General features: G+C 37.8%; 1 protein-coding gene across 7 annotated transcripts in view; it reads left to right on the forward strand.

Annotated features, from left to right (window-relative positions):
- The window catches only part of trappc9 (trafficking protein particle complex subunit 9), a 213591-nt gene that overhangs the window by 6926 nt on the left and 191875 nt on the right, over window positions 1–14790 (forward strand). For 6 of the 7 annotated variants that reach the window (XM_044335377.1, XM_044335382.1, XM_044335381.1 and 3 more), the window contains exons 4-9: window positions 519–644; window positions 2131–2157; window positions 3499–3620; window positions 5033–5158; window positions 5650–5866; window positions 11672–11815. In XM_044335377.1, the coding sequence (XP_044191312.1) occupies window positions 519–644; window positions 2131–2157; window positions 3499–3620; window positions 5033–5158; window positions 5650–5866; window positions 11672–11815 (762 nt within the window). The remainder of the gene's footprint in view (window positions 1–518; window positions 645–2130; window positions 2158–3498; window positions 3621–5032; window positions 5159–5649; window positions 5867–11671; window positions 11816–14790) is intronic. The other variant, XM_044335380.1, reaches the window with a different exon arrangement.

Genomic DNA, 14790 nt, shown 5'->3' on the forward strand with positions numbered 1-14790 from the left:
TTTTGGTGTTGCAATTTGTTGCTATTAAAATTATATGTCTACCTATATGTGTGCTGTCGACTCTGTGCACTGAGCATTGTTTTCCGTGCTGTACCAAAAACAAATCCCACCAACTCGTGTGGCCATTGAAGTGAAGTGAGCTAATGATGGACAATAATGTCTGCGATATCAGTATTTTGGTCAGACCCTATGGATCAGCTATTGATACTGGACCTTTTGATTGCCTGGGTTTGAGTCTGTATTTCCCATCTTACCTTACAGTTTGTTTGTTGTTTTTTTTTTTTGCAGTTTGCTGATGCTTTTATCTGTACTGACATGCAGTGAGTGCAACAGTAGTAAATGATTCATTTTCTTAAATTGCGAAAAAGTTGAAGCAAACTATCAGTGTCGCAGAACTTTAATAATCCAGGGACTTGCAGAAGCTCTTGTGAGAGTAGGATCTAGAGAAGGAAAATGAATAGGAACTAAGGAGAGAAAGAAAGTATGTATTTAATTATTGCTGTGTTTTTGTTTTTCAGCTGCGTTGGAGGGTTTGTGTTCAGCGTCGGTCATCTTCCACTACCCAGGAGGCACAGCAGGGAAGACAGCGGGACGCAAGCCAAGTATCTCCCAGCCAGCAGATGCAGGGAAACGCCACAGACCAGGTGAGTACATCACTCTGCGACCAGACCGACAGAGCCAGAGGTCTGGTTGGGATAATAGTTGACTGTGAGTGAGTTGTGATAGAGTGAGAGTGTCATTGCTAAGCTTTGCTCAGCTAAGCTTCCTTTGTGTGCAGTGTACGTCAGCTTCCTAAACTTCTGAAGCTTCTCTTATTTATCCTGATGAATGCTAATTTTAATTCAAACTTAACAAGATTGAATCTGTTTCTACTCTTTTATTAACATGCTATTAACATGGTGTTTTGTATTAACACGGCCTTGTGTATGTCTTCACTCAATGTTGAAATAAATCTTGAATGGCTAATCAGCAGAGCATCATCCTGTCTCAGCTTGAATGGAAATGGTGATAAAGTGCACTTACGATATCCGAGAATCAAGTGATTTTGGTTGCAACTAGTGATCATTTAAGTACCAATTAATCTACGGATATTTTTTATTGTTAAGCTTATAAATTCAAAACTGAATTTTCAGTTGTATGAAATGATGGATATTTCTATTTCTGAAGTTTCAACCATCATATATTTGGTATTTTTACTTGATAAATCACTTTAAATAATTATTTTTTTTATCAAAACGGTCATTTATTCATTTAATGTTGATTTGACTAATCAATTAAATATTTATTTATTTCAGTCTTGAAGTAAATTAATTTGTCTAAAAAAAAAAAAAAAAAAGTACCTCTCATCCACCAAATACAAAGTCTTAAAAAACCTCAAAAAATGTCATTAAAATGTTTTGAGTTTCATTTACAAATGTTAATGCAGTTTCTTGCCTGCTGTAGGCAGTAATGTTATTTATGAAATGTTTTTGTATGTGGTTGCTGCTGTCAGGAGATTGTTTAGACAGCAGAATGTGCGGCAGGAAGCTGTTCGATCCTTTATTGTGATGTTTCAGTCAGTACCGAGACCTGTACAAACACTGTCACTACTGCCAGCTGTAGTAACTACATGTAGGAAGCTCATATATGAGCAAGTGTCGTTTTTAGCAAAAACTTAGATGAACTTAAATGAATTAATCATTTTTAATTGGTTAATCCATCAATTTATTTTCTCCCACTTATCCAGGTTCAGGTCTTGTTAATGAAATTAATTATCATTAGGAATTACTGTTGTCAAGTAGTGAAAAAATGTGATACAGTAATAAGTAATTATGGGTCATATTGTCCCTACTGGTTTTCCATCATACTTGTATCCATTAGCTGGTACCCTGCAGGTACCCTGACATAATAAATATACTGTACAACCTCTTTTAAAGATATTTTTATGAGTTTTACATCATTGTACAACTGTTTGAACTTTGTTTTGGTGAAAAAGTTGAGTTGCATCGCCAGAGTTTATTATGGCTCTTGATAAGTGAAGTTTATAGCAGAGCAGCAGCAGCAGCCTATAAGCAGACTGTTGGGACTAACACTGCTAACATTGCGCCTTGCGTCATGGAGTGAATCTGCATTCTTTCTCTCTGTCTGTAGGGGCTCAGGAGGTTCTCATTGACCCAGGTATGGTATGTCTAACCAACATAGCTCTTGTAGACAACAATCTGCCTGTTTGCTTGAGGTCACATTTGCCCTGTGTTTGATGTCATTTTTCATCCTGTATCATCTGCGCTCTGATTCCTATGGTTTATTTTATTTTGAAAATCAACTGATGTTTTTTCCTCTTTTGACAGGTAGTGTTCTCCTGTGTTGGTTTACCATCACCTTTTTTCCCCCTAATGTACTTGCTCTTTCTCACAGCCACATTTTTGGTGATCAGTATCACACGACTACATGACTGAAGACTGTAAATGGCCACTCTCAGTTGCTTCCATCCCTTAATTATTGCCGTCCCATTATTCTAACAACTCACAATTTACTCTTGATTACCCCACAAAAATCAGTTAACCCTATCAAAAATATTTTTAAATTGCTCCTCATATAGTTACCTCTTTGAACACAAGGTTACGTATCTCTGATAGCACCAGTAGGTGGCAGACAGTGCACCATAGGTGCATACCTACATTTCCCGCTTGATGAATGCTCACTGTTGCTTAACCTCTCACTATCATAGCCTGGGAAGAAAATAAATCACATAGTGTATTAATAATCTGTAACTTGGAATCGTACTTAATTCAGATCATTCCGTGCAATCATCATTGCCTGATGTGTTTTCATTTGGTCATGTTACGTGTGCAATTTGGCCAAGAAAAAGTGCAATGCGTCATCTCCTTATTCACTCGTTAGTCATAGTGACAGCAGCACAGTGTTGCTATGGACACAGCCCCGTTGCTAAGCAATGCACTCTCAATTGGTATTTGTATTCTAATCAGATTTGGCCGAGAGATGCACCTTGCAGTTGCTTTTGAAATATTTCAGGTACAAGTTTAACTCTGCTTGGGACGTTAGCTGTAAACATTGTTCTATTCCAAAGACCCCAGAATAGTCACAACACCGCTTATTGAATGCAGAGCAGGACAAGTTCTTTTAGGTTTAATTTAGAGAGGAAAAAGTGCAACTACAAACAGGATAATCTGGGGCACCAGAGCTAGAAATAAAAACCCATTCCACACAGTTGTGCATCATTAATAATTTGATCTGTTCACCAACATTTAAACGCTGTATATCTGTGTATTATTTAATGTGTGTGTGTGTGTGTGTGTGTATCAGTATGCATGTGGCAGTGGTAGCCAGAGAGGTGTCTTTTAAAGAGTAAGTGGTGGATTTAAGTTTCCCCTTCCTCTTGTCGTCACTCCTGTCGTTTCCTTTCCTTTTTTATTTTATCAGTGGCGGGACACACTGATGGATGGTCATTCCGGTGTCTTTCTTAAACTAATCACATGTCTTCCTTTTTTTTGAGTTTAGGAGCCCTCACAGCCAATGGCATTAGTGCCGACACCAGCACCGAGATTGGACGAGCGAAGAACTGCCTGAGTCAGGAGGACATTATCGAGAAATACAAAGAGGCCATCTCATACTATGGCAAGGTATTGAACAGAAACTACAGTTCAATCACTGTTGTTGGATTAAAGCTGCTGATTAAAGATGACACAGTCATCTTGAGGCTGCCACTGAAATTGCTTTGTGGCCAATATGGAGGAGGAACAATCACTGCGACTAATAATAACTCTTTGCATGTTAGCGTTATTTTAAAATATATTGTACCATAAGAAATGTGAACCTATCCTTTTAAGTCCAAACAGCAGCAACCTCAAAGGCACAGTCTCCTTTTAGTTTTAGGTCTTGAGTGGGAAACAACCAACAAGCCCAGATCAGTGGACCTCTAAAAAGACTATGCAGAGCCCTGAAATTGGTCACAAGAAACTTGAATTGGATTCAGAAGAAATCAAGATCAGTGTCACATAGAGCAGTCTCAGAGGATCTTGTCAAAAAGAACTTTGGTTGCACCTTTGACTGCTTGTACATGATGTAATTAGTAATGCGTAGTCCTGCGGTTATCAGATTAAGTCTTACATGGCAGTGTTTAGGTAGGTTGCGGTTGCTATAAAACCACCTCTGGTAGGCAGAAAATGAACTACACGTGTAGTGATATTTATTCAGCTCACCAGGGGGCAGTATTTGATTTGGTTATGGTGATGAACAGTACATGCTGACAGCAACTGCTTATTACTGAATGCTACATGGGGCCAGTGCTCACAAACAAGCACAAGAGCAGGTTTACTCTCCGGAAATAGAACTTTATTAGTCAGTTATACCTTTTTTGTAAAGCAGTATCAGACAGACAAAATGTATCTGTTCATGGATTAGTATGTTCATATTGTGGCAGTGCTTTCTTTTGACCACTGCACTTGTACAAAGTCACAAAGAATAGTATTACAGTATCCCTAATGCTTAGGGGAAACTGAATAGGTTCATTATGCCACCTAACTATTCAGGAGCAATCGTGTGCTTTATCTTCATTATTATAATTGCCTTTTTGCACTGACCTCCCTCAGCCCTTTTACCTGTAACTAGTTCATTCAGAATTAAATTACATCTCAACACATAGCCATTCAGATATTAATTGAATTTTAATAAGGAGACAATGAGAGTGGAAGTGGAGGGAAGTTGAGGGACGGCAAGATAAAAAATGCACACACTTGCGCACGGATGTGAAGCCTCAGCAGCTGTAGATCAGGTTTCCAGTAGAAGCACAAACGCAGTAGTGGCTGGGAATCCCGGGAAAAACCAGCGACAAGGGGATCCGAGTTATCAAACTTGTCTGTCATCCCACGTCTGGAGCGGAGCTCTGCAGTGACTGATGAGGGTGGTCATGTGTTAATGAAAAAACATTCCCTCTGATTATGAGGTGGGTTGTAGAAGTCAAGGCGACCCTCATCGACTATTCATTGTTCATTAACGCCGAGCCTTTTCCCGCTCTTCCTCTTATCTCCTGCAGTATAAGAACGCAGGCGTGATCGAGCTCGAGGCCTGCGTGAAGGCGGTCAGGGTGCTGGCCATTCAGAAGAGAGCCAGGGAGGCCTCTGAGTTCCTGCAGAATGCTGTTTACATCAACCTGGGACAGGTACGCTATCTGACTGGGACATAAAAGCTTTCTCTGCTTCACTGGATGATTAATATGAACTGTGGCAGTATGATGTACAGTTAAATCAGGTTGACAGGATATCTTACTTTGAGAGAAAAAACACATCAAAACAGAAATCACTTGTATCATTGTCTGACTTTAGACGGCCACACTGTCCTGGCTCTTTATTATTAATACGACACAGTTTTCTTTCTTTTTTTTTCTTCTAAATGCATCTGTTTCCTCATGTGACCTACATAGCCAATGAAATTTCTGAAGTAGTGGTTCAGCCTTTTTATCTTCAATTGAAATCTTGATATTATTGATTATTCTTGAAATTAATTATAATATATAATTATTGCATAAAGGCCATGCCAGGTTGTGTAATTGTAACTGCAGCTTAGTCTAATGGAATTTTTCTAATCCATAATTCACTTAGCAGGATGTCACAACCTAATGTAAAGACAGATATGTTGTTTCCATAACTGCAGCTATCAGAGGAGGAGAAGATCCAGCGCTACAGTATCCTGTCTGAGCTGTACGAACTGATCGGCTTCCATCGCAAGTCAGCTTTTTTTAAGAGAGTTGCAGCCATGCAGTGTGTAGCCCCCACCATCCCGGAGCCTGGCTGGAGGGCCTGCTACAAGCTGCTGCTGGAGACCTTGCCTGGATACAGTCTTTCCCTCGATCCCAAAGACTTCAGCAAAGGTAGGCTCGGACACTTGAGGGTAGTCTTGGAGTATTGAAAACTTAGAAATAATAGGTTCTATCATTACATTTGAAAGAACTGTGGCCATGATCACTCATTTTCACACTTATGGTGTGAAGTGTTTTAGTCTGGCATAGGAATGGATCAGCATGTTTATTTTTTTGTAGATACATCAACAAGCTATGCACATCTTACATATTAAACACAGTGTGTTCCAGAGCTGAAACTAATGATTTTTCATTATCCGTAGTCTATAAATGTCAGAAAATTGTGAAATATTCCCATCATAATTTCCCAGAGCCCAAGGCGACGTCTTCAAATTGCCAGTCTTAACTGAACAATAGTGCAATAACCAAAGATATTCAATTTACAGTGATATATTTTTTGGACGTTTGCTTGATAATCTACTAAAGTGAGAAAAGCGGTTATCAAAATAGTTGATCAATCAATTCATCAACTTATCATTTCAGCTCTTCTCAGGGCACTCAAGGTTAAACATCTCTGAACTGTTGAAAGAACAGAAGCTACAGCACAGGGACCAAATAACAGCCATTACTGTGCAATAGTTCAACATTAACTTTATCAGGATCGTAAAACATGAACATAATGTCGTTCTCACTGTAGACTTGATACAGCGGAGGGAAATTTATCCACCTAAGTACCACATATTCAAAGCAAAAATGTAAACAAAGCAACAGTAAAAGTTAGAACACATAGATGGAAATACAAAAGCATAAAGCCAAGAGATGATGATGGAGTACATATACTGTATATCCATTATTTGAAGGAAGATGATGTATTGAATTTTTCATTAAGGCTTTTATTGTGCCTACACTGTGAATTTAATATGCTTTTCTCTATAGCAGCAGGTTTACCATGTCATCACATTTTGCAGCATTTTCAGTGCTCCAAGATTTCAATAAAACTGTGTAAAACTGTCATTGGCTTATGTAATACAAATAATAAGTTCCATAATGAAAATCGTTTTTTGGTCTAGTCTTAGATCTGAACCTGAAGAGATGTTTTTTTGTTCATTATACAGCAACCAATGTCTAACTTCAACAGAGGCATCAAAGAAGTAGAAAAGCGAGCAGTGTCAGCCTGCCATAACAGCAATCTGAATAATAGTTTTGTTCTAACTTAGTTTGATTTATTTATTTTTTGAAGGGTCACAAGTCAAGTAGCGCTGTTTATACATGAGTGAAAAGAAATAAATCTCACTGAATTAATCTTTTCTCAAATACTGAGAGCAGCACCCTCGCGCATGATGTAGAATATATGACTGGTAGCAGTGTAAACACATATTTAATAGATCAAGGAAATTAATAGCATCACTTCATTCCACCTCAAGCTTTGCTGTCTTTTCAAGAGTTCTTCGTCAGGGTGTTCTGTATTCAAGCCACCACTTTGCTCAAAAAGGGGCACAATTGAGAACTGACCCAGGCTTTTGTAAGGTCCTCATGGTAAGCCTCTCGGTTATACAGACTCTTGACCCTTGCTCATTGGACCCACTCAATGGCAAACGTTGGCAACACAAAAGATAGTGCTCACAGTGAACAGAAAAGCTCTGGGATATTCATATTTTCTCTTATGACTGTTATTCCAGGGACACTGTGGAAGGATTTTTATCATTTCTTCAAATTTGGCCTCACAAAACATGTTTTTGGCCATAACTTAATAATTCACACCCTAATTATGACAAAGTTTCACACAAATGTCTAATAGGATAAAATGATGAAGAGATGACATTTTATATCCAAAGGGTCGAAGGTCAACTTCACTGTGTCATCATAATGTTCTGCAAAAAGGCTTTTCTGGCCATTATTCAACACCATATCTCGGGAACAAAAGGGGAGATTGTGACCATATTTCACATTTGGTCGGATAGTGAATTGGTGACACTAATCTTGGGTGCCCACCTTGAAATTGTGGTGATTATATAGATCTTCTGTGCTGCTGAGTTGAAGATGCGTGAAGCATCCACACTTTAGAATTTGTAACATCCACATCTGAAGGATGTGGATGTTACAAATACAAGGAATTTAACTATTTTTTTGTTTCTCTCGATCAACTTACACACTAATAGATAAACAGCAGAATAAGAACAACAAAGCTGAGGCAAGGCGAAAGACAATTGATAACAGCTAGACAACAACAAAAGGAATAGTTTTCCAAATATACTTGACTAGGGAGGTTTACTTACCACTGTAGCTGAGAAAACGATCTTAAGATGAATGTTGAAGAGCCAGGGCTGAATTATTCACTGGAATCATACATGTCAATATAGTGATAACTTCCATTTCGCCACAAAATACACTTAATACCTTTTTTATTAAATTCTTTCAAAGTCTTCACTATAAATATTACGAGTCTAGACAGACATGAATGTAAATTGCAACTTGACTGGTTGGCAGAGGCGTACAACCACAAGGTGGTATTTCTAGTTCTCAAATACGCTCTTAATCTCTGGTCTCGTCTCCTTTTTATAAACTGTGAATATTAACAAGCTGCAGGTTGAAAGAGGTAAAATGTTTGCACTTTAACTGTGAAGGGCTGTAGATTTTTGATGTATGCTTCACACCTATAGCACTAACTATTAATAAGCCTTGTGAACATATTAAGTAATATAAATAATAGTTGTACAATACTTTTTTTTAAAAAATGTATCTATGAATATGTATTATTCATCTCACTACAACTTTTACATTTCAATATTAAAATCAAGACCTCGGTCTCACCTACGAGGATTTTGCTGATCACCCTTTCATTCACTTAATGTTAAACATGATTTTACACAGAAAGCTCAATTTTCTTAAACAAGGCTCGTGTGCTTCTGCTGGTGTGACTTACGAGTTCTCCATTTTACATATCTTCTGCAACCATTACTATAGATTACTTAAACCTCATATGTAATTTTACAGTACATGGACAAATTATGCTGCATTATGAAAAAATTCTGTACTCTGGTTATTTATTGTTTAGTCTCTAGCTAAATCTCTAACACAACTGGAAGAAGTGATTGATTTCAGCCCTTCCATTCAGTACATTTTCAAGGCACTTTTGAAAGTTATTTCTCTCGCATGCTAAAGAGCGTGTGTCATCTTTCAATACAAATGTCTCTACTACACTTAGCTATACACAGCTATAAACATAATCCTCCTCTGCATATTGACATTAAAAATCTAGTTGGCTTACTGTAAACAAATTACCCTCATTATATAAACTGAACGAAGTTAAGCCTTTGTATTAAAAAAAGTAAAAAAAAAAAAGCATGAACAGCCTTCGTGAATGTACCACTGAGGCTGTAGGTTCTGTAACATAATCTGTACATACTGACATATCAGCTACATCCAAGTCCTGCTGAGGCCTGGTTATCCACTCTGAGTCCCCACAGGGCTGCTGGGAAAGCAGGGAATGGCGATTGTAAGTCTTCTGGCAGAAGGGATCAGGTGGGAGTTTATCAAGCAATAAGCTGGAGAGGAAAGTTGAAGTGAGAAAGAAAATGGGGATCAATGGTGCATTCCAATAAGGCTGCAGAGCTCTGAGATACAGTGGAGGAAATGTTTTTTTAAGTGGCTCAGAGGCCCTTTTTCACTATTCCCCTCTGTTACCAGAAATGGGGACACTCTGTCATTTTCTGTCTTTCTTCCTCTTACATAGACCCCCGTTCTCCACTGTGGTCAAGCTGTCCCAGAAAGTTTCTTTTCTCTTAATAATTTACATGTTTATTATTATGGAGAATAACGGTAAGTGTGTGACATCTCATCACCCTACGCAGTAGAAAATTCCCCCAGTTTCATCAGAGGTGGTCCAAAGCTACAGTGCCTTTTTGAGTCAGGTTTTGCATAACAGTACACTCATTATCTTGGTGGTGTGTTAATTGGATTGCCAGACACCTCCAGTTCAGGTCTGAAAATACCACAAATGAAGTCATTTTATGTGTACGAGCGAGAGCGACATCCTCAGAAAATCCTAAGTGTCCTTTGGATTACTGTCCTGCAGATAAGCACTGGTTTTGGCAGACAGGTGGAAGTCAGCTATTTTTAGACCGCTTAGTGGGTGCAGTTTCACGACAGAAAAAAAAAAATCGCTTATGAAGGAATTGCATTTACAGTTTGTTCAGATGGCAGAAGTCAGAATGAACAATAACCATGGTAGAAAAATGCTGATAACTGAAAAGCATCATGGGCGTGATTTAACGTTATTGGAAGTGGTATTTAAGCTGAGGAAACATCAGAGTGTTTACCAAATATCCTCCCTCTCTCCCTCTGGTCCCCAGGCCTCCCCAGCACATCTTTCTTCTAGTTTTCTTTCCCACTCAGTGAGTCAACAGTCGACAGCTGGGAGTGGAGCAGGGGATCTGGTAGGGGGCTGAGGGTCTTATGTAACAGTTGGTGTCAGGCTAGAATGCTATTAAGTTGTCTTGCGGAGCTCTGCAGAGCAAACTACACTGCCTAAGTTAGTACCGCACTGAAGCACATGTGATATACTGCAACGGGGATACTTCAATTTTAGAAATGGCTCGGATGAAAACACTCGAGTTTGATCTGATTTGTGTGCCCTTTTCTGTGTGAAGCGTCTCAAGCATGCCAAGTACAGACTCATGAAGGTTTGTGACACACTTGTTGCGCTGTCTGTCTCACGTACTAATTATTGTCATGGAATACATTAATTATTGTGAAGGTGTACTTACAGAACATTTTTGCTGAAGTTAGGGCTCAGGGACATGGCTAGCATTAAATGAACAAAATGAACAAAAATATTATTAAGATATACACATGTTGGAAAAAATCTCAAACTGTATAAAAGAGTCTCATTGCTACTCAGTGCAATGATCTCTGTATTTATGCATTTATATATGTATTTATTACATCAGACAAAATTCCTCATACTGTATGTGAAACAATAATTTCAACCCATTTTTTTAGTAATTTTTAAAAAATTTTAACAGCTGAATTTTGTAAAACAATAAAGCAATATTATCATATTGCCACAATATGACTTAAGTAAAAGTTGATAAATTATATTATTGCCCAGCCTTAGTTAAATGTACTGTAATATTATTGTTATTATTATTATTAGCATTATAGTATTATGAAGCAATTTCAGAATTTAAAGAAGTAATCTTCACATACTAGTTTTTTCTGGGGCTTTCAACTGCATCCCAGGGGTTACAATCTACCATCTATATGCAACCACTTGTTACTGTGAGACCAATTACAGAATTGATTCTTGCATTCTTCATGTATGTGTTTAAAGTGTAATAATTTGATCAAATATTATATGTGCTAACAATGCTTAATCAATAAAAAAACACAACAAATTATGACCTTGACATCACTGATTATAAATGATATAGTAAACAGTGTAACTTGTCTAATTTTTATTTAAAACTGTTCAACCAGAGTCGATGCTTTTTTGGGTTTTTGGGCCTCATTGGTCGGTTTTTCTAATAAATAGATTTACAAATATAAACAGTGAGTGGGATGAAACGTGTTAAAAGATGAGGAACAGTGTGGTAGGATAGTTCTAAGAAAACAAAACATAAGAACATTTCTCTATAAGTTGCTCTCTCTCACATATCAGCATCACAGTAATTCCAAATCAGTTTAGATTTTTCCTGGACTTAATATGCGTCTTTATATCATCTGTATTAGGACAGTCATTTGCACAGTGTGATGCTTCAGTTAGGATTGAATGCATCTGTTGTAATCTGACTTGATAGCTGTGTAACATTAGATGTCAGCAATGAGCCTTGTCAGCCTTGCGAATGTGAATTTCACTATGTGTCATCTCTCTGTCAGGTACCCACCGAGGCTGGGCCGCTGTTCAGATGCGTCTCCTACATGAACTGGTGTACGCCTCCCGTCGCATGGGCAACCCTGGCCTGTCTGTACGCCACCTGTCCTTCCTGCTGCAGACCATGCTGGACTTCCTGTCCGATCAAGGTCAGTTCATAATGAACACTCAGAAAGAAGCTTTAAAAGTAGCAATATTACACTTACTTTTTCATTATAGAATTTAAACCCTGTGAGGTGCTTCCAGCTTCATACCCAAGCTTCAAAAACATCTAGAAACAGCCACCCTGTCCTTTGGTGATTGCAGCATTATACCTTGTGCTTAATAGTATGCAATGCACAACAAAGCCAGCTTTTTCTTGGCGGGAGTGCAACATTGTGCTCTGACCAGAAATCCTGTGCAGCCAGGAGATAGGGTTTTTACTGAAGCAGTGTGAGCCAGACGGTCCACTGGCCACACAATAGAGGCCAGTGTAATCCTTGGTTGGCTACAGAGCATGAGAATAGAGGGAAGGGGGTTTAGAAGGAGACGAGGTATGAACAAGATGAAGGAAGCTTAGAGTATAAAATATTAAACATCAGCAAAGGGATTTCTGCAGCTGTGTTTAGGGTGCTGCTAATACAAGGGTTCTTAGAAACAGTCCTGCTGGAATAACATCAACACCTACATCCTTACAGTACATACATCAAAGGGCAGAAATGCTTCCAAATAATGAAATGACTACTTCTTAGATCCATAGCAAGCAATATTCTAAGTGTTTTCTCACTGAAAAAATTACCTTGTAAGCTGAGTCCTTGAGCAGTGTTTTTTGCTCCAATAAAATACAATTTCATATTTACTTTGTAACATTTTGGGCACAGAGTGTTGCCTGCTGCAGTATGGGTGCCCTCTTTTGATTGTCTCCACTCCTGTCTGCAGTGTGATATTAAAAATTTCAGAAAGGTTTTTGTAGGTTGCTCTAGTGGAATAAGTCCACTTTAATGTGTATTTGAGTTTGTGCGTGTGGAGTTGGGCAGGAAAGGACTTTTATGGCTACAGTTAACAACAACAATCTCTGTTCTAAGCAGGGCTCATGTACACATGAGGGAAGCCTGGAAAGCCATAGAAATGACTAGAGATTACTTTGATCAGTGACCACATGCAGGCACTGTGAGCATTCATCACAGTGACTACACACATAAAAAATTATTCTGCCACCACACCTGGTTCGGCTTTTAAGTTCAAGTTGAAGTCTAGATGAAACAGCATTTTGAGAGTATCTAACTTCTGTATCGTGACGTATTTCTTAATGAAACTGGATAGACAGGTGGGACATGACGTTGGGAGGAATTGGATTTGAACGTTGAAAAGTGGGCGTGTCATAATTAATCTGTGCTGCTAAAAGTTGAAGATTGATTGATTGATGGGTCGATGTCATGATATTGGTTGAAACAGGTTGTTTCAAGCCTACATAAACACACGTCATATTTTGTTTTACAGGAAGAAAACACAATTCGATTTTGATACAAGAATAAATAAATTGATCTTTTTTGTATTTTTTGGCATATATTGTTAAATAGGTACACAATATGACTGAGGATGTGATCTAAAAGGGTTAAAAAGGCATTTTTCATTTCATCTCAACTTAAAAGCAACCCAGCACCCAACCTCTTAGGCAAAGGGCCCAGTATTGAGCCTTGTGGTACACCCATGTAGATTTTGATCTTATTTGATTTTAAGATGCATGACTTTTTTAAATTATTCTTTTTTAATGAAATGTGTGTGTGGTTAAAATATAAATTACATTAAAAATAAAGTTCTTAATTTCATTGAAAATCAAAAGTACACACATTCCTGCTCTGCCCAGTGTTTATTGAGGTGATCCACCATTCATGAATGAACTTTCAGAACTTTCTTGAATTTGACTTTATTTGAAATTGCCGGTGAAGTAGGACTCTGATTACACATTTCCAACTAACACAAACACAAAAGTGATGAATTGTATAAACAACACTTCCTGCTCTGAATATAAATTCATTTTAGTGGTGGCTGTAAATGTTAAAAGATAAAGCTAGATAAAGATAAAGTTGGAGTGACAATGTTTGTGCGTCTGTTTCTGGCAGCTGGACTAACTAATTAGCTACAGTGAACAACACAGAACAAATCATCACTCCATCATGTAGATCAGGTCTGCAGATTATTTTATATAAAACCAGTCAAACTGATGTCTGTTGTGGGGTAACCTGTTTTACATTCATACTATAATGTTATGGGTTATTTACTGTTGAAGGTTACTGCAATTTTTGATTAAATGTTAGTTAATTGTCAAATATGTCCACCACATCTAATCTGATCTATTTATATCCTCTAATGAAGCTGGACAGTATTCAGCTGTTTGCTGTGTTTAATACTTTGGATTTTGTCCGACCAGTTGTTGGATAGACGACAGCAGACCAGAGTGGGAGCTCCGTAATTTTAAATTGTCATTATTTTGTGTTATTTAATTTATCATTCGAGTAAAATGTTTACTTTATCTGTTCTTTGAACTAATTACTAATGTAACCTATTCTGATTTTGTGTTGAACATAGGTCATGTCAATGGTTAACATGGTTTTATAATAGAAAACGTCCAGCGTATTTCATACATTGTTAAAGTCCATGTAAGCAGTAATAAATACATGTTTGACACACCACAGAAAAATATGTAATTAACCACCCAGACAAATTTGAATGATTAAAAAAAATTGCCAAGTATATAAAATTAGGTTTCAAAATCGTGGTAAAATAAGCAGTATTCTCTGCTCTGAAACGCTGGGGGCGTGTCCACTGAACTGCACTGAAAGTACAGACCAACTGAATGGCCTCTGAGTTAACAACGCTCATATCAAACTCCCGTATAAAAATACACAATTTCAAAACAGGGCTTGTTTGTAGGTGTAAGGTAAGCAACATGGATGATATTTTTAAAATAAACATAATAATAACATTAGGAGCCACTGTTTAATTCAGCACCTATTTTGTAGGTAAATGTGGACTTATCTCAGTAAAAATGTAACTTAATTGACTGGTGATTGTTTGCTTGTTAACTAATCATCTAATCATTGGAGTTTGGTGCACTTAACGTTACTCACCCCTCTGCTGAAAA

This window comes from Thunnus albacares, chromosome 19 (genome assembly GCF_914725855.1).
Source record: "Thunnus albacares chromosome 19, fThuAlb1.1, whole genome shotgun sequence".
In the NCBI taxonomy this organism is placed as follows: domain Eukaryota; kingdom Metazoa; phylum Chordata; class Actinopteri; order Scombriformes; family Scombridae; genus Thunnus; species Thunnus albacares.